Source organism: Daktulosphaira vitifoliae, unplaced genomic scaffold, assembly GCF_025091365.1.
Source record: "Daktulosphaira vitifoliae isolate Bord-2020 unplaced genomic scaffold, ASM2509136v1 Scaffold_3, whole genome shotgun sequence".
In the NCBI taxonomy this organism is placed as follows: Eukaryota; Metazoa; Arthropoda; class Insecta; order Hemiptera; family Phylloxeridae; genus Daktulosphaira; species Daktulosphaira vitifoliae.
In genome coordinates, this window is record NW_026099574.1 from 17,939,458 (window position 1) to 17,960,383 (window position 20,926).

Sequence of the window (20,926 nt, forward strand, 5' to 3'; positions counted from 1 at the left end):
TTTTTTTTAAATTAAACACTATCTAAAGATTTGCATCGAAGCGTTTATTTTTGATAGTGATTTTAATCACTGTCAGATATCATTTACTTGATCCAACTATGCCTCGTCACCACTGTGTCGCGACCCCCATGTGCTGGGTTTTTTTTATTTTTAATTATCATTTTTTTAGAACTTTCCTCGAAAAAATTAATTATCTTGTCTTTGCCTTCAAAAAAGTTAATTGAAATTATTCCCTTTAAAAATTAATAAAATTATATGTCTTGTTTAATAAAAATATTCTCTTAGGAAAAACTTAATGGTCATAGAAAATGTCATTATTTAATTTATAAATTATTAATTATCATGTGATTTTTTTTTTATTTCAACAGATAACTCTATATGATATGACAATTTAATTTATTTAACTAGATCACCTGTCAATAATTTTCTGGTTGAACTAATTTACCTTTAATAATTAAAAAATCAGTTATTAAATGTTAATATAAAATCATTAAATTATCCTTTTAGCTTCTACTTCAATTATTTGAGGTCGGCTCTACCATAATGATATGGAAGAATTTCACACTAGCTATCAATCTGATACAACCTCGTTATGGCTGATAGAGTCACTGTTAAAACTTCCAAAAGGTCATCCATCCGGAAATAAACAGCAAATAGCGCAGTTGAACATTAGTTTTAAGGCGTCGACTGAATAATTCACTGAACTACTTTATGTTACTCATTATAATATAAAATCATATATTTTTTGGTAATTGTAATGACAGTAAAAAAATTTAATTTATACATTAATATTTGACTAAATGATGTTTTCTTCTTTTTCTGTGGATTAACATTTACCTCCATATTACTATAAACTAATTAAATTTCATAATGTCTAACCTATTTTGTTATATATTTTTCACTATTATCATTTCCAAAATTTTATTGTGGGATGACACTTGTTGTACTTTAAAATATTAATGTTAAATATTTTTACTAACCTCGTTAGATCCATAATCACCTCCTGTACATATCCCATTATTTATTATGAACTTCCAAGCTTTTTCCGGATGCCCACCATTACATCCTCTACCACAACTTCCAGTACAACAAGACAATAAGTATTCACCAGATAGATTATTATCAATTGAACCATTAGTTGCTATGCATATGCGGTCACTGAATACCGAGGCAGTAGATAATGCCTACAGCCAATTAACAAATTTTAGAGAACTTGTTAAAATTAACACTTTTTATACTTTGATAAAAAAAAGTACAACTTACCCAACATGACCCACAATTTGATTGATTTTTCACTGATAAAATTGATTTACATTTAGACCATTGTTTTGAAGCATCAAAATTTTCTGGAAGAACTTCGATTTCGTTGAAGTCTTTGTCTAAAATATTGTTACTATTGTGATGAATTGCGAAACCCAAATCTTCTAAAGATTGAGTATATTTTTCATTTATAGGAAGAACCCCCATTATATTTTCAATTTCTTTTAATTGTTTTGATTTAAAATTAAACCCAGCCTAAACATTTCAAAGTAATAAAGTAATTTTACAATACGAATACGTCAAAAATTTCAAGTACATTTTACCTTCCATGTATTATTCGGTATATTATTCACATATTTTATGATTTTGTTCGCTTCTCGATTGATTGAAACAATGGACTTAGTTTTTACTTGATTAAAAAAAAATAAAATAAATATAAAAGAGTAGAACATTTTTCCTTAACACAACTTATTTATTCGAATAAGTATTAGAAAGAAGTATTCATTCTTATTTTCAAAGTATAAGTGATCAATAGTCGAGTTAATAAGAATTATTTATTGCAACAAGATAAGATATTACCACGTGAAATGATGTAAGATTGGTATTCAGTTATTTTATAGAACTATTTTGTTCTACGTAATTACTTGTACAAATAAAAAAATATCAGGATACTTGCCTCTTCAAGTACACCACAAATCATTTTACATAATAATCATCTTTTAAAATTTATATTTAATTTAGAATAAAATAAAAATTATTGATTTATTTTTAGCAGTGGTGAAAGCTTCATTAAAGATCAATATCTTAATATTAATATTATTTTCATTATCATATTCGCTGTATTTTTATAATAAGGATTCGTTATGAATAATATTGTCATTTGAGACTAAACAAATAATTAAAACTTATGGCTATAAATATAAGTAAAGTGATATTGAATTTCTATGAATACTAACTAAAAGTTAATTAAATGTATATTTTTTATAGTTGCGAATGAATTTGTTATTAAAAGCATATTTGTGCAATTAATCATAGAATATTGTTAAGATGACAAAGTCGATACCGAAAACTACATGCCGTCGCGTGACCGGTAACTTTTTTATTATTTATCATATTAGATAATAATTAACTTGATTTCACGAATGAAAATTCCTATTTAGTATACTAATCAATTTAATTAGTCAACCGAACAATTATAAATATTTTATAGGTTACATTGCTGTACTTCAATATAATTTAATCAGATCCTATTATATATAATTTATTGTCTCTCTTATTATAATATATATTTGCGCTTTTGTTTATGGCGAATTCCTAGCAAAAGTGCAAATGGATGAATTTGGTAAAAGCCGATCTCGATTTATGCATCGTAATAAAATTGTGCAATTTATCAAAAGTTATAAAAAAAAAATATTTTTCGTATCAAATAACATTTTATATTCACGACTAAAATTTGGATTTTTACTGTGTTTTATAGATTATATTTAAATAACTTAGTAAGGCTCAGTCTAGTATTAGAGTAGGTTGATCGGTTCTAATATTTACTGAAAATATAGACTTGAGCAAATGCCCAAGTTGGTCCCTCCATCTAAATGACGCACCTGACATTTTGTTTGATTACTCGTTAGGTGCAATTTATAATTTTTTAAAGCCTATCCGAGTTTAATATTCTAAAAATAATAGTTAAATACCATACAATAATTATAAATATAAATATAATATTTGTAATGTAAATTTAGTTGGAATTTTTTTCTTTGTTAAATATTTTGTTTTATTTTAAAAATGTATAACATTCTATTAAACTATTGTTCTACAAAATAGTTTAGTACATACAGTGTACAAAATTGTATTTATTGCATTTATATGCATACAGTATTTTACAAAAATGATTTTAAATTATTTTAATAATTCATATTAACATTATTTAATAACAAATGTAACATTAGCTGACATATATTAGACTATTTCGGGACAAGCATTATCATTTAGTATATTTTTAATACCACGAGAACAATTACTATTTTATTTCATATTGATGTCACCATTAATCTAGCAATCACTTGAAATTCCTCTTGTAAACACATGACGTCTTTATTTTATTTCAATTAATTTGTTTGATAAAACACCAAAAATCAATACGAATAGACGGATGTTTATAAAATCTTTTTACTTATCTACGTATAGACAGAGTCGGAGACCTATATGAGCCCCGGAGTGGAACTTGAGATAGACTACCCTATGGATATTACCGCTTCCATAAAAAAGCAATAAACAAAAAAAAACTATCACTAATTATAACTAGGCTGATAAAATTCGAAGCCCCTTAAGCTTGTTTGTCCTAGGATGTTCTCCTCCCTTGCCTCCAAATTAATCCGGACCTGCGTGTATGTTATTACTTAAAATGAAACTATACACTAAAGGAACGTATTAAATATCTAATTTTGATTTTTAATGGTTTCTTATCATTAGACTTATATTTAAATATTAACTTATATCATATTTTTTATTTATTCAAAATTAAAGGGAAATTTTTCTAATTTGTAGTGACCAATTTTAAAACCATTATTTTCATTCATTAAGTTATTTACAATGGAGTTTAGCTAGAATTTAAAAAACATACATTATTTAGAAACTTTATTGAAGAGGCGGAAAGAAGTTCTCAAATATAAAACCTTCCCAACTGATTTTATTAAAATATACGTCATTAAAAGTTACAAAATTTATTGTAACTATAGGATACATTCATAAAACATTTAAAGACAATTGACAATCTAAGATAACAATTTCATAAGTGAGAAGTGAATTATTGAATAATTAAAAATGTTTATATGTCTATAAAACGTTTCATTGTTTAATAATTTAAACTACACTTAATTTTTTTGCCGCCAAAAGTAATAAGTATTAACGCTATCTAGTTAAATAAGTATCCCATTATTCGTTTATCATATTATTTCGATTAAATATTATCAATAATAGAACACGGATTAAGTCTATGGTATATAAAAAAAATGGTTAGAGATAAAATTTTGTCAATTCAAATTAGTGATATTAAGATTACGTACCTATTATCAATATTAATATTTTTACAATTAATACTATTACTGACTTGTCCTTTGCATAACTATAGTGAGCAATTTTGACCTTGCTAAAACGATTTAGTTCTAGTTGATACATTATTATATATATACTTTCGTTAATAAATTTTATATTAATTTTTTTAAATAATTTTTAAGAAACCATGTCTCTTGTTTACAAAGCTGTTATTTCTGCTACTGATAAAGTCGTTCCAAAATCTTTAAGGCCTCTCTGGGAACACCCTGCCGGTAATCATTAATTTAATTTTTATTTCAATTAATACTTTCTACATTTTATAAAAATTGGTTGATTTATATTTTATTACAGGTCCAAAAACAGTTTTTTTTTGGGCTCCTGTATTTAAATGGGTAAGGTTATTTTATTTAAAAATTTTGTACTAGATGAAAATATATATATTTTTTTTAGGGTTTGGTTATTGCTGGTATTGGTGATATAACTCGACCTGCAGAAAAATTAAGTACATCACAGTGTGGTGCATTAGCTGCTACAGGAGTAATTTGGTCTCGTTACTCATTAGTTATAATACCTAAAAATTGGGGTTTGTTTAGTGTTAATGTTTTTGTTGGCGCTACCAATATTTACCAACTTGCAAGAGCATTTATGTGAGCATAAATCTACTTTATATAATAATTTTTCAATATCTTACCTTTATTTATACGTATTATCATATTTCTCATTATAGTAACATTTCATAAAAAAGTATTAATTTTATTTTAGTTATTTTTTCTTAAAGGCTACTACAATTACCTCTGCTTAGATTGTTACCTTAGAAAATTATTCATATGATTGTAAAACCAATTAAATTTATAAAAGTAAATTAAAGTGTGTAATATTAGAATATATTAAATGATAATTGTAAAAAGTAACTTCTTTGCTTGCTGCATATTTAAATATAAATCATAATTAAAAATATTTTATTATAATATCTAATAAAAAACATTCATCTTATAAATTAATATGTATTACTGTTTTCCTTGCTATAATATTTTTATCATCTAGTACCAAAATGAATTAAAAGTACACTTACTTCATTTATTTTTATTTTAACCCTTAAATTTTATACATTATAAAATATTTATCATTAGTTTAAAATTAAGTGCTCAGTTTTATACATTTATTTCCTAACTTATTTATGTTTAAAAATGTCACTTCTTTTAAACATTTGAGGATTATAAACCCAAATTGACCCAAAACTAACAATTTCCAATTAAACACAAAAAAAAAAAACCATAATATACTATTAATAAAGAATATACATAACCAGTATTTGAAGAAACTTCAAAATAATGAAACTTAACACATATTTATTGATTTTTCATAGGTATCAACAAGAACAAAAAGCATTACAAAATGAAAAAAAGTAATTACATAAAATTGTACAATTTATCCAAACTTAAGACTTATAAAATGTTATGGTATAATAGCAATAGTTATTTTTTTTGTTTCAATAAAAAGTATGTTGATTTTTTTTAATAATACATTTTAGTATATTGTAACCTGTTAATAAGAAAAAATTGTTAATTATACAACTGAAACACTGTTTGACTTTTTTCATCATTAAAATAAAAATAAGCTTAAAAAGTTCTTCCTCCACTAAAATTTCCACTAAATCTAGGACCACTGAATCTATTTCCTCCAAAACCTCTGTATCCTTGACCTAAATAATGAGTAATAAGTAATTAAACTTTATAAGATGATCAATCATGGATAAGATGCTCATTTTCTCAAAACTACTGAATATTTTCAATTTTTGTAGAGAAAAAATATTGTTTGAATAAAAAAACTCTACAATAATATGTAGTTAAATTATTCTTTTTTATCCCTTCAGAGATAGTAGTTGTCATTTCTGCCACTTAATATAACAAGAATAAATATCAAAGATAATTTATGGCACATTAGAATAAATTATTGTTGCCTATGGTATTATGAAAACTAATGATGGGCATTTTCGAATATTTTAAACTATCGAATAACTATTCAAATTGTTTTTAAACAACAGATTAATTTATTTTTTGGATTAACTATTTGAAAATATATTGTATAACTATCGAATATTTTTTGAATAACTATCAAATAGTTCGATAGTTACTATTCGATAATTCTATCACTAATGAAAACCATAATTAATCATTCTATACAGAGTGTTCAGTAAGTAAAGAAACAGGTAAATTATTACATACAATGAGAACAATGGAAACCGGTTTCCTTATTTACTGAACACCGATATAACTAATTTATAATATGATTATTCATATAAAACTTTTCAGAATATAAATATGTGTCAAATTATATAGACAAGATATCTAAAAATATCATTTTTTTCATGGCTGTTAATTGATACTACAATATTTAAAAGTATTACCTCTTCCAAAGTAACCTTGACTGAGATTACCTCTTGAAAATCTTTGACCACGAAAAGATCCTCTACCGCGGTTATTATTTGAATTATAAAACGTATTATCTTCATTAAATCTCATTCTTGTACTTGGAGGTCCTTCATTAAAATTATAATTAGCTGGTCTTTTATTAAAGGAACTTTCACTGAAAAAAAAATTAAGTTCGTTAATGAACAATATTAAATATATCAATGAATTTGAAACACCACTTTTTATCAAATGTTATGGGAGAAATATTATATCTTCCTGCATTGAAATTGCATAAATCTTTTAGTACATTCAATAGTTTTACATCAATGTCACTCATAGTCAATATGAATTCTGGATTTTCAGAAATTTTAATTATTAATCCTTCAATAGCAGGCCGCAATGCAACAATAGCTGATGCTGAACTAGGATCCATTTTCAAATTTATCCTATATTTAAAAAATAATTAGTTTCTTCTATTATAATTTATATTTATATATAATTATTTCTTCTAAAATAATTTATTTCTAAGAAACAAAGTTAATTTTTAACTAACCAATTGTCTAAACATATATAATTATTAGTATAATCAATTTTTCGTGCTCCAAATAACAGTAGATGAATTGGAGTTACCATAGTCATCTGTTTACAAGATACAGCTCTTGTACGGACCTACTTACAAAAATAGTTAATTAAAAATAAGCTGCATAAAATATAAACTTGATTTTATATAATTGATAATCATATTGTTTATGACTTTGTCCGAAAAATTATATTTTAGGAATATTACTTAATGGACAAAATACCTTTTAAAAATAAACTACTCAAATATTATCTTACTTTTTCAGTAAATACAAAAAAGGGGGATGGAAAAGATCCAGATGTGAAATTATTACAATTAACAGAAGATTTATGAATCAGGGCAGGTTTTCCTTCAGTTGTGTACACCTTAAAATTAATAAAATTTATCAAAAAAAATTATGCTAAACAATAACTAAATAATATTTACTTTTCTTTTTTCTTTATGATAACAAACATTAGGATAAAAAGCCATAGTTAAAATTGCAGAGATAACATCTAATAACGGTTCAATATATACACCACTTTTACCAAAATCAAAACGCAGTTTTTCAAAACATTCTTCAGGAAATCCGAGTTTAACAAATAGATCTTTAAGCTGAACCTAAAAATTTTGTAAAGTAAATTTTATTACAAATATTCAAAATTTACACTTGTTACATTACTTTGACATCTGCAGTAGTGACTAATGAAGGTTGAGATAGCATTTTTCTTTCACAATATTCAGTTGTATCAATATTACGTTGAAATAATGAATCCCATTGTTGGAAAGCATTAAGAACAGTAAGGTGGTCTGAACAACGGTTGCCAGATAGTGCCCTTTGAGCTGGAGTCATTCTATGATCTGTAATGATATAATATTTATTCAAGATTCTCTTTTTTTGTAAATATTTTTCAATAAACTTACCAAATTCAAAAATATCAGACATATTGGAGCAAATAGCAGCTATAATTGATAAGGAATCACCAAGCAATAGAGCATTCCCAAGTATCATCATACGCCCAAATTGTGGTTCAATAGGTAATTTTGCTAAAATAGAGCCAAGAGGAGTGAGTTCATCATTACTCCCTAAGCATTTCATTTCTAAAAATAATTTTTTTTAAAATTAAATTTCCTTCAACTCTCCATCATTTCAAAAATACTCATTATTACCTTCAAAAATATAATTAACAGTTATAACTATACAGACGAGTGTTCAGTAAGTATGGAAACAGATTTCTATTGTTTTCATTGTTTGTAACAATTGACCAGTTTCCTTACTTACTGAACACTCTGTATAATAAAGAAATAAAACTTTTGATATTCACGGTGTTCAAATAATAATAATTTGTGTCACTTTCTTTAGATTGGTTTTTTACATAAACCAAACCAAAGAAATAGTTTTACATTATCAAGTACAGTTAATCATTAAATTATCTACATGATATACTGTACTCAAGAAGAACAAAAATGTTATTTTTATTTCCATTATGAACACCACAAATACCACATTTTACCTTTAAGCATAACTTGAGCTTCAATAACCGCATCAATTGGAGGTGGTTCAATAGCTTTACTAAGAAATTGTCCAATGTCTCCAAGACGTAATAATTTTATAGATAAACCAATTTCATGCAAAGGAGTACGGAATATTTCTGGAGTAATATGATCATCTAATCTATCATATCGAGCCTTAAAAATTTAGCATGACAATTATAATATTGTTCATAAGCATTTAAAAAATTTAATTTTTGAAATATATATCAAATGATTAATAACAATTATATAGAAATTCAAATCTATGTCATAATTTATATATAAAAAAATGTATACGGAAATAATAAATTTTAATTCTGTAATGGAGCATCATAATTATCAATGAAAAAACTATGATTATAACAATTATTATTTTTAACTATCTAAAATTATCAATTTGGTGATTATAAACAATATTAGTACAAGATATTTGTACATTTTTTAAATAATAAAATTAAAAAGTTATTGGCAATTGTTATATTATTATGACACAATTTAAATAGAGTATAATTATTAAGGAAAACATGTGTATTTGTCAATTGTATTCATAAAAAAGTAATAGTCTAAGTTATCCTAAATTAAATAATATTGAATAACTTATTAAATTCTAATTCAATTATAACCATTTTATTCATTTATTTGTGTTTTAACTTAATTATAAATAATATTATTAACTACCAATTTATTAAAAACATTACCTTTGTGTACAAATTAAAACAATATCCAGGTTTAACTCGTCCAGCTCGACCTTTTCTTTGTTGCATATTTGTTTTTGACGCCCAAACAGTAGCATAATGAGTCATATTATTGTGCGTTGTGAACAATTTAATCTTTGCTTTTCCATAATTTATTACAAACACTACATCATTAATTGTAATGGATGTTTCAGCTATATTAGTTGATAAAATCACCTATAAAGCAATAAAATTAATTAAAATTCGAATTAAAGTATTAAGGTGATATATAAAATTTTAAGTAAATGATAATATGTTTGATCATAAGAGCTTTGAATAAAAGAAAGTTTTTAGTAACCATATATACCTTACGCACACCAGAAGGAACTGGTGCAAAAACTCTACGCTGATCTGCACATGGTATTTGTGAGTGAAGAGGTAAAATACAAAATTTTCCAGATCCTAAAAAAAAAACATCAATAATTTATTTTTAAAAATATATATTTATACTGTAACTAAAAAATCATGTAAAATAAATTTTGAGGATCCCATAAAAGAATACAACAACTCTACAATTTAAAAAAAACTTAATTTTTTGATCTCATAGTATACATATATATACAAGGTTATTATTAAGCCTAATATTACTAGTAAATAACTAATGAATATCTCATGTCTTTTATGACTCTTGATCATATTAATAATCGGTTGAACATTTATTACTTTATCTTATAATTTACCAGTGAAAATTAAAATTTTAATTTATTTCTATGATTAATTTTTATATTTTAAAATAAGTGAAGAGTGAATGTGTCAAACGTTCTATGTGCCAAAAAAGTGAAAAATTGTTTTATTTCTGATTTATGTTCTATGTACCAAAGGCCACAATCTTGTATGTGTTTCAAATGTCAATTAAATTTTTTACTTGTACAAAATTGCATTCATAGATGGTGTTCATTATGTGAGACATGCCCATGTTACCATCGTTTTTTGTGTTTTCTGAACAAATATGTTTTTGGCATATAGAACGTTTGACACATTCACTCTTCAAGTAATTTAGGGTTTTCATTACATGAAAATATGATTTAAAAGTTAATTTTGAATAATTATTCTTAGTACTTATTTTGCACATTAAATATGTCTGGAGAGAATACAGATTCTGATGGATTCTGGATTTCATCACAGAGAGATGATAAATATATCAAATTAAAAGGAACAATATTACATACACTCTGCATGTATGACTTTTGAAAAATTAATTAAAGATAAAAATTTAAATGTTTACAGAAATCAAAATTTTTCATTTTTTGAAAAGTTAATAATTTTTTTTTATATTTTATGAGTTTTATTACTAGTCATATAAGGCTGAATAATCCTAAATAAAAAATAAATAATCATTTCATACCAAAAAATGGTTTTTGCGATAAATATTTATTTAACGCAAATATTAAATTCCATCCTGGCAAAAATATTAAAACTGCACCTGGTGTATTCATTTCATTTTCAATATACATTAATAATTGCTAAAACAAAAAAAATATAATGAATTTTATTTATTTTTATACATATTATTATTAAAACTATACTTCAATTATGTCAAAATCGAGATCCTTTTCATTCAACATTGCAACTTTAGTTCTAACTTCCGTAGAATAAGTATCTTGGACGAGTAAATTACAATTTTCTTCTTGTTCTTGCCCAGCTATAATACCTTCTTCGTCTTTATCTTTTGTTTTATGTTTTCTATTATCAGGTATTGGCTGATAATTTAAAACTTCTACTATATCTTCTAAGAAATATTCTTAAAAAAAAATCAATGCCTACATTTAAGTAATGTGAACAAAATAAAATATAATTTTTAATTATTGTCAACTAATAATGAAAGCCAAGTCCAGTAGACTAATACATTTAAATTTTCTGTGTAAATAACATATATTTTTTATTGCTAACTTATCATTTGGCAGATCCATATTTAAGTAGTAGCATAGGTGTGCAAATGCTGCCAGTGGCATTATTTTAGGGAAAGAAAAAATTATAATGTTAACATTTATCAGAAACTTATATCTCTAATAAATCATAAAGGATAAACAGCATAATAATATTCTCATAGAAAAAAAAATAAACACCTTAAACAAAATGAAGTTTATAAAAATTATAATTACACAATTTTTTTTTTTTAGTTAACTTATATATTATACATTGCATTATGTATAAAACTGTTTTAAATGGTCTTATGCCCATTGTGCTTATGTTTTGAATAATAAATAAATAAACAAGATTTGTATGTTTATATTCTATATCTACTGTGCATTAAATGTTATAAACTATATTTATATATAATTCATACAAATTATTTTTTAACTTAGTTGATACTTGTTTAAAATATAGAAAAAAAAATTAACTACACTCACAGAGCTTTTATTTTTATAAAGTTGAGGATGGGTAGGTAGCATGAGCGAAAAAATTTGTATGTAATTTAAGGGAAAACTAAAAAAATTCAACGTTTTGGATAATTTCAAAAAAAAGTATTTACTTCACTCGCACTAAATTAGCAAAAAAACATGTTATCAAATATATAAGGTATGGTAAAAAAAGTCTTCTATTTTTCATAATAAGAATAAAGTAACCCTAAGCTGCCTCCCATTTTTGCTAATATTGGAGTAAAAAATTTTATGTTATCTCTAATGGCTGTTAGTTGGGGAAAACAGATATACCATTTGCATTTATTTATTGAATATTTTGCATAATTGAAGTTATGTCAATTACAATAAATAATTTGCCACCCAATGAAAAGACTTAGAAACTCTAAATCTATTAACACACCAATCTAACAAACATCAACGAAAAAATTACTACATAGGCATTTATTTTTTATTAAATAGAGACAATTATAAGCATTTACTGACTTCACCCAGTACTTGTATTGTAAACATATTTTTACTAAAGATTTTTCGGGTACCCAGTTTTTTAAATAAAAGCTAGGTAATCAGCCTAGCTTCTTGAGACTCTAGCTTTATCTAGTACTAGGTGTGTACATAGTTTTACTACTCAAAACATCATTAAATTTGATATATATTTTATAAACAGGAATAAAACTTGTTTAAAGGTAGAAACAAAATTTTTAAATATTCATTCAAGTTTAATACTATAAACAAATTCTTTAGAAAAATTGAATTTAAAATAAACATACCTTTAACGGGAAAACATCGTCCTTCTACATTAATAACAGGACAATTATTAAAATATTGAGTAAACATATTTGTATTTATAGTTGCAGACATAAATATAACTCTTAAATCAGGATAATTAAAAACCATATCTTTCAGTACAACCATAAGAAAATCACTATTCACGTCGCGTTCATGTATTTCATCAACAATTATATGTGAAATACCACGCATTCCAGCTTCAAGTTTTCTCAGTAATACTCCTAATAGAGTATATAACTCACATTATTATTACATTAATACATTTATGTATAAATCATACCAACTGTACAAAATAAAATTGCACCATAAAGTCTAGGAAATATGCTATCAAATCGAACACTATAACCAACACTTTGTCCAACTTCTTCAATTCTTTCAGAAGCTACTCGATCAGCTACAGAGATTGCTGAAATTTTTCTAGGTTGAGTGCATATGATATTACAATGTGCACCTTGACCATTTGTAATAAATTCATCAAGAATAAATTGACATACCTAAAAATATAATATTATTACATCATTATTCTAAAATTAAATATAATTAATATTTTTACACAGAATACCCACTTGTGTAGTTTTACCACATCCTGTGCTACCTTGTATAATAACAATAGAGTTATTTCTTATAGTACTTAAAATCTCATCTTTCAAAGCATATACAGGTAATTGGCTGCGTTCATCTATGTTTTCTTTTAAACCACAAGTAGAATTAATTTTTTCAAGGTAATCTCTTGACATTTCTTCACTGAGTTGTTCTAAAGTAGCCTAAATTACATTTTATTAATCATCATAAACTTAAAAACCAAACTAAAAGGAAAATTACATTAGCTATAGTTCCTTCATCAATATTAATTGCAAGCCAAGGATTCCAATTTGGCTGAGGAGGAGACCATGGAATTACACCACTAGTCCAAATGTTCTTTTTTGTTTCTTGAAAATCAACAAGAACCTGATTGCTTAAAAGAGAAATAGGTTCTGAAGATTGAGCATCATTGTTCTAAAAATATAGAAAATTTATATAGAAGTAATAATTTAATATTTTAAAATATTTATTTCTTACAGTATGAACTTTAACTGGATCAATATTTAATTCTTTTAATATATTTTGTACATTTTGTAAAATTTCTGGATTTACATTAACTTCATATGGCTCAACAAATTGACCAGCAGTTTTTTTAACAGTACCTGTATATGCCTCTATAACACCAAGATGATATAATTGACGAACTAAGGATAGTGCACAACTTTTGGATGCTGACTGCTTATTAGAACCACTTTCACGTGCTGTTACATCTATAAAATAATATTTTATTTATTTATAGTATAAATTTGTGATTAATAATAACAATTTAATTTTTATAGTAAAAATTGAGTCATAAATAAAATTTTAAAATTCAAATAAAAAATGTAAATTGTTATTCCTATTATTAAATGAGCATGGATTTGTCTATTATTTGTGGTAAAAAAGAAAAATTAGAGCACAATAAAATCACGCTTAATTTAAAATAGTACCAATAGTAACTTAAACTAAATATATTATAAAATGGCATAACAATGACTATTTGAACTTATGCACGAGAGTATATTTAGTTTTTTTCTTAATTTACACAATAAAAAGTGAGTCACCATTAAGCGACTCATTTTTCAGAAAAACTAAATGTGAGTTAAGATACATATACAAGATTTTCAATAAGTAAGGACTCAGGTCAAATGTTATAAACAATAGGAACAAGATATAATTTCATTATTATAATAAATAATTTGAAAGTTGTCATTAACAATTGAACGTTTTTCATGAAATATTTGTATGACATGTTATTTTTTTATAACTGATTTCAATATTGATTTGAATTAATGATTGCAAAAATTTTATAAATCACTTTTTATAATTTGTTTTTTAAGACAAATTATAGGTATTTAGATAAATTTAATATTATAACAATAATATCAAAAATAATATAATATTTTATGTTTTCACAGTCCATTAAGAGACATAGCTGTTTCCCCAAAAAAAGATGTTTCTTAACCATTATTAATCTGGAACAAATGATTAATCAGTTGCAGAAAAAAGAACTCGTGATTGTTTCCCAAACATTAGACGGTATTTATTAGGTACTTCTACATCACTGACTCTACTACACAATCCCTCTTATTAATTTAACATATTTAAAATGCTTTAACATGACACCATATACCCAGAAAAATTTACATGCTTCATTATAATATATTAACTTATTTACAAATATTGCCCACAGTAATTAAAAACAAAATAACATACTTCTTCTTAGTTTAGCAACAAATATTGACATTTCAGCAACAAAGCTTCTGGAAAATATAAAAACCAAAATACTTTAATCATTAAACTGAAAAAAGTGTGAAAGCAAAACACTTCAAAATTTGTAATACTAACTTTCCCATAAAACTATACTTATAATCTGTTTGTTTCAGTTTATTTGCTTGTATAAATTGATTTAACCGAGATTTAGCATTATCAATTGTCCAATTACCATGTATAGAAGCATTAACATCCAAATTTTCAGCCTATATGAACAAAAATAAATTTTTAAAATTAGACTCCAATATAGATAATAGTTTGAGTGATTAGCAACACTATCATAAATAGTTCCAATGCAATTGTTCATAAAAAAAGCTGGAAAAAAATAAACATTTTTATACATTTACTTAGAAAAGACATGCCGTCAGGATATTTTTCTTTTAATAAGCTTAAATCACATTTTGAAACTTTAATTTAATATAGTTTTAAAAGGTGAAGATGTTTTAAAATATTATTGAAATTGGAAAAATAAAAAAATTTTCTTAATTTTGGCAGCCAATTTTATGTAATAAAATATTGAAGAACATAGAAGTCATTAGACAATATATTTTTAATCTTATTGTGCACCATAAAATTTTACTGTATATTATACTTTTATATTATGCTCAAATTTTTAATAAACAGACAAAAAAACACGCCATGAAAAAAAAAAAAACTTTCTCAACTTTGGATCGAAACTAATACTAAGTTAAAATACCATTTAAGTAAAGCAAAGTAGATTAAATCTAAATAAATGAGATAATTAAAAGTACATCTATATTTTTATTTTTAAATATCAGTAACCAATTTAGCTTTACATTTAAATAATAGAATATTTCAATTAAAATAAATAACTATTGAATATTTTAAAAAAATATTAAATTCACAATTGTCCCTTATACTTAAAGTAATACCTAGTTTAACCTAATAAATTAATTTAACCCTTTTTCTGTAATATTTAAATTACATAAATATATTACTTCTTCAACTTTTTGGCCTTGATTTGCTAAAAAATCTTTAAATTGAAAATCTTCTTTTCCAATTGGTCTATAAGCTTCTCCTAATGTATTAGGAGTTTGCCCATACTGATAAACTGATCTTTCTGGTGGGTTAGTTAATAATTGTTGAGATGAATTCATAACATTGTTGCCTGATGACACATTATTCATTATATTCTAATAAAAAAAATGTATATTATTAAAACTATTAATTGATTAAATAAGATTTGCTTCTTAACTAAAAATAACATTCTAAATCAAACAAAACTAATCTAAAACTAAAGATTTAGTACTACAATTTTAGTATGAAGGATAAATGATTATAGTGTTCTAGTATCTACCAACATCTTTAAAATACTATGACAATTGTCATACATAATGTATGATATCGGCGCCATTTACAAATGTAAAGTTTGGTAAAATAAACTGTTTAAAATATAATAACAACATACATATTTTACTATATTGACTATTGTAATTTACTTTTAGATTCTTTTGATAGTAATTAATTTATATTTCAGTATTATTTATGTGAGTAATTCTTTAAATTTTAAGGAATCTTCTTATTGTGGGTTCTTGGGAATATTTTGCAATTTTTGTTATATATTTGTTTATACTTGAGTTTTAATCAACTTTAATTGAATTGAATTTATTATTATTAAATAAATAAATATTTATAAATTAAAAGATAATAAAAACTTAATTATTCATTCACTAAATATACTTATATAATTAACTGACATTTGGAAGAGAATCGGCACTGACAGCACCTTGACGTATTAAAAACAAGAGAAAATCTTTTGATGCATTTGATTGAGCATCTTTTTTATTAGTTGAATTTCCAATACCAACATAATTGTAAGTCGATACTGATAGCTCACACATAAAACGTTGACCAAATTTATTTCCTGTAATGAAAATAAATTATTAACTATAAAGGACATAGAACATAAAATTAAAAGTTCATTCATATTGCATAGTATAATGCATCTTGTATATTTTAGAACTCTATCATACCAGTTTGTTTGATTTCAAAGTTTGGTTCCAATCCATTTTTTGCACACCATTCATGCAAAAATGCTTTTGGATTTGCCATTTTATTAAAATTTATATTATACTTCAACTAACTATTTTAAAACCGAATTACATAATATCGATATCTAAGGAAATGTTGTAATGTTTCAATTTAACTAAAAGCGACCGGCAAAAATATGTAGACGCTTCTTGAAGATCAAAAAATTGATTAAATGAGCTTATCAATTACAATAATTGATAAAATATACATTATCAAGCTTGTTGTAGTACAATTATTATAACACAGGTGGTAACACTTAGTATTATTTACCATAATTACATGATTGAAAATGAATGGACTGACACAGTGTTGCTAGATATAGCATATGAATAGTTCTACACGTAGTGCTTTAAAGCAAAAAAATTCGTTGCATAAATATTTAATTGATATCACTTTTTAAATTAAATCATCTTAAATTGATTACTTAATTATAAGTTAATTAATAATAAGTTATTTATTTGTATGTTTGAAGAAATAAGATACTTATAAAATCGCATTTTTACTTCTTCATTGATTACTATAATCTCTTTTTATTGTTCAGCTTAAGTTGAAAATTATCTAAAACTAACTTTTATTTATTATTAAGCTTTAAATTAGTTTTTATTGTGTTTATTAATAATTTTAATTGACAATTTGTAATTTTAAATTGATGAAAACTTATACTGTATATAATTAAAATTGATTAACTACTACATCAATATAAAAGTATTCAGTTCTATTTGTTTTTTATATAATATATTTGTTATATATATTTTTTAATAGTAGGATATCTTCTTAAGATCTTTCATAACTTATGAAAGACCAAAAATGCTATCTATGGTTTTAGGTAATACTTAGATAATTCCTATCTATAACCATGTCGCGATTTTCATTAATATGTTATGTTGTTTGTATAATTTCACTTAACAACAATAGTCTAACATTGTAATAATATTTCTTTTACGAATATTTTGCAACAACAATCTTCACGAATTTTTATTATTTAAGTTTTCTCTATATGAACATTTTCTATTAATAGCTGTACTGAAAATAAATTTTTCTTAAGGTAAATTACACATTTTTTTAGCTTACTTAAAAGTTTCTAAAATTGGGTTTGAATTATTGAGGACTTAAACCTTGGTTTTTTTTGGAGCGTGAAATAACATACTAACCTATTCAAAAACTATATTATTAAACTTAATAAACGACGGGACGATCGCACCACCTACTAAAATTAATTCTATTAAATTCTTAATTCTAAATTTTTATTAAAAATGCAAATTTTTAAATAGTAAAATAGTTATATTACATTTGTCGTGTGCGAACATTGATATTGTTTCCCTCAGTATATGCGGATAGTATATACACACACGAGTAGTGTTTGGACGACCGGCAGTGTCGTCCGAATAACATTTTGAAACATATATTATAAGCGACGCGCCCAATCGTATGCGACCGGGTACGGTTCAGCTGCCATCTTATGTACGGCTTTTGGACAAACAGAAGCGTCGTCCATACTATAAAATATTAGTATATTACTATGTGGGGTAATTTATTTTTAGAATTAACTTCGCGTATGCTCGTCGTTAGAGGTTACTACAATAGTATAATCGCTATTATTATTATTTTCATTTCTATTTTCTACTGCGACCTGCGCTATAAAAATATTGTTTTTAATCCCAATTCATAAAATAATAACATAAATTTGTTATTTTTTAATTATATAATCATAAATTCGTACACATGCTATAATATACTATAACAATTTTATGAATAAAATATTAAACTTTAAAATAATAATATGTCTACTGTGTTTCATTTCATTATATTTAATTTGACAATTTTTTATACCTATGACTAGCGGTATTATACTTAAAATCGTATCTCCACCACTATCACCCACGAGACGCCACTGAAGAACCTATTATCTGAAGTCACCCGTAAAAAAAAGTATCTAACTCATTCATTAAATGTTTGATTTAGATTAACAATTTAATACATTACATTACGTTATATTTATTCAAATCAAACTTTAAAGTTTTGAAATCGTGGGAGTGTCAAGTCAAAGCTGCAACATTATTTATTTTGTATTTTGTATAGCATTTAATTCAAGTTTAAAGTGATTTTTTAGAAATCGTTTTAGTCCATTTATACACAGAATTTATTGCTAGAGGTGCGCAGTGGCATAACTAGGAAATGCATTCCTACCTAAAATTGAAACATTACTACATGTCATAGTCACTGTATTTATTTCGATTATAAATATTTTTAATCGTATTTTTACCTAATGTACTTTAATTTTAAAATAGTTTCAAAGCTGAATATTATACAATTATTGTAAAATATTCAGTATTCCTCTACAAATTTCCATATAAATTGAGAGGTCAATTTATATGAAACATAAAATTTATATTTCATTATCTAAAAAAATATTAAATATTTTTTTAGATTTTTTAAATTTATCATTAATTAGTAAAACTAAATAATCTTGCTAATATCGCCCTTAACGTACTAATATAAACAGTAAGAATACGTAAAAATGGTTCGTCTGTAACACTATCTAAACTACATTTGTTGTGTTTGTTAATATTAATATTAACCTCCCCTTTTTTTATCAAATCATGTTCTGTGACATGTTGAAATAATTTTATGGTGTTTAAAAAGTTTTTTTAACTTTTACTGAGAATGTTTATTTTGTTTAAAATGTCTTTTACTAATACCGAATACACTAAAACATACATTTATTCTACTTATAAGTAAGTTATTTTACATAACTAAGTATTTTTACAAATAGATATTCTTTATTTTAAATAATTATCAGAAAAAACAAGAATGGCCGACCCCAAGTAGTTGGGATAAAGGAGAGGAAAAAGAAGATGAGAAAAAACAAGTTTAAAAAAAAATGATTAATAAAACCAAACGATTCATTCCTGCGATTATTATTATAAAAAGTATTACTTTTAACTAAAACGTTAATAAAGTAAAGTAATTAGGTGGGTTTTTCTATTTTTCAACTTTAAAAACCTATAAAAATTAAAAATAAGTCATATTAAGTAATTCCCTGTAAAATTAAAAATATGTAACACGAAATGTAAGTAGGGGTCATTTTGTGTACTTTTAGAGGAAACAAGATCATTTTTTGGAAAAAACTAAGTGACCCTTCTATTTGTTTGAGAATTTTAGGAGGAATACTGGATTGTAATTTATATTTATTCATAGGGCCCTCATAAATAAATTGGGATTATTAAAAAAAAACAGTTTTGGAGGTAAAGAATTAAAAATGTAATACTTTTGATATAATTTTAATTTGAAATTACATTAGCCACAAATGATCAATTTTTATTATACGTTAGTTAAACTCGCTGATTAGGTGGACCCAACTGTATACGCCTCCGATTACAAATAAAACAGACAAAAATACTAATAATATTAGATGTGTTAACAAAAAATGAAATACGTTTACAAATATATATTCGTGTTGGAACATCTGAGAGAATAATTTATACGCCATAGGGCGTTTAGATTCAAAATAGTATAATACGTTTGAGTCCTATATTATTTTCCTTAGGGCTTCTATAACGATCTGTTCTTGTTAGTTGTTATAATCTCATTTTACTAATCCTACGACATAACGCAAAACAATCAGTTGTAAAGTTTGAACAAGTATCGCCCTTAATAATAAGTATGTTTAGATTATTTATAATTTACATTAAGCAAACAATCTAAAATAATGTTACTATAAATAAATGTTTGTGTTAAATACTGCTTGATTTACCCAGTAATTCAGCATTTATAATATATTGTTTAATTAATATCTAAATTTTAAAATAAACATTGTACTTTGGGTCAATATATCAAATAGTA

At 24.5% G+C, this 20,926-nt stretch overlaps 3 protein-coding genes and 1 long non-coding RNA gene across 5 annotated transcripts in view; 2 read left to right on the forward strand and 2 right to left on the reverse strand.

The window, feature by feature from the left end:
• LOC126902489 (uncharacterized) overlaps positions 1–832 on the forward strand; it is an 11,431-nt gene extending 10,599 nt beyond the window's left edge. For both annotated transcript variants that reach the window (XR_007703226.1, XR_007703227.1), the window contains exon 4: positions 508–832. This is a non-coding gene — a long non-coding RNA (uncharacterized LOC126902489). The remainder of the gene's footprint in view (positions 1–507) is intronic.
• The window catches only part of LOC126902487 (cathepsin B-like cysteine proteinase 4), a 4,638-nt gene extending 2,838 nt beyond the window's left edge, over positions 1–1,800 (reverse strand). Inside the window, exons 1-3 of the mRNA XM_050679826.1 lie at positions 1,584–1,800; positions 1,264–1,515; positions 981–1,184 (exon numbers count right to left, since the gene is read on the reverse strand). Coding sequence (XP_050535783.1) covers positions 981–1,184; positions 1,264–1,515; positions 1,584–1,712 — 585 coding nt within the window. The 5' untranslated portion in view covers positions 1,713–1,800. The remainder of the gene's footprint in view (positions 1–980; positions 1,185–1,263; positions 1,516–1,583) is intronic.
• A 2,530-nt stretch (positions 1,801–4,330) lies between these two features.
• LOC126900539 (mitochondrial pyruvate carrier 2-like) lies at positions 4,331–5,896 on the forward strand. The gene is made up of 4 exons (XM_050676333.1): positions 4,331–4,583; positions 4,663–4,703; positions 4,762–4,958; positions 5,678–5,896. Exons 1-4 carry the CDS (start codon positions 4,499–4,501, stop codon positions 5,718–5,720), a joined length of 366 nt encoding a protein of 121 aa, XP_050532290.1. The 5' UTR covers positions 4,331–4,498; the 3' UTR covers positions 5,721–5,896.
• On the reverse strand, positions 5,641–17,242 carry LOC126900538 (ATP-dependent RNA helicase A protein). Its single transcript, XM_050676332.1, has 23 exons — positions 17,026–17,242; positions 16,750–16,916; positions 15,991–16,185; positions 15,107–15,237; positions 14,975–15,021; positions 13,757–13,989; positions 13,520–13,693; positions 13,264–13,461; positions 12,978–13,191; positions 12,679–12,918; positions 11,075–11,289; positions 10,894–11,011; positions 9,856–9,950; positions 9,513–9,725; positions 8,796–8,970; positions 8,206–8,382; positions 7,964–8,142; positions 7,729–7,902; positions 7,560–7,667; positions 7,276–7,391; positions 6,962–7,168; positions 6,719–6,897; positions 5,641–6,013 (listed from the first exon to the last, which is right to left on the reverse strand). Exons 1-23 carry the CDS (start codon positions 17,102–17,104, stop codon positions 5,931–5,933), a joined length of 3,717 nt encoding a protein of 1,238 aa, XP_050532289.1. The 5' UTR covers positions 17,105–17,242; the 3' UTR covers positions 5,641–5,930.
• Positions 17,243–20,926: the final 3,684 nt, after the last annotated feature.

What these genes read in the sequence shown, in the direction of transcription:
- LOC126900539 (XM_050676333.1), top strand. Translation starts at nt 4,499, where the DNA reads ATGTCTCTTGTTTACAAAGCTGTTATTTCTGCTACTGATAAAGTCGTT. An exon ending in TCTCTGGGAACACCCTGCCG is followed by an intron (nt 4,584 to 4,662) that starts GTAATCATTAAT and finishes ATTTTATTACAG; the next exon opens with GTCCAAAAACAGTTTTTTTT. An exon ending in CAACTTGCAAGAGCATTTAT is followed by an intron (nt 4,959 to 5,677) that starts GTGAGCATAAAT and finishes GATTTTTCATAG; the next exon opens with GTATCAACAAGAACAAAAAG.
- LOC126900538 (XM_050676332.1), bottom strand. Translation starts at nt 17,104, where the DNA reads ATGGCAAATCCAAAAGCATTTTTGCATGAATGGTGTGCAAAAAATGGA. An exon ending in TGTTGCTAAACTAAGAAGAA is followed by an intron (nt 13,990 to 14,974) that starts GTATGTTATTTT and finishes ATTATTTTATAG; the next exon opens with ATGTAACAGCACGTGAAAGT. An exon ending in GTTTTAATTTGTACACAAAG is followed by an intron (nt 8,971 to 9,512) that starts GTAATGTTTTTA and finishes TAAATTTTTAAG; the next exon opens with GCTCGATATGATAGATTAGA.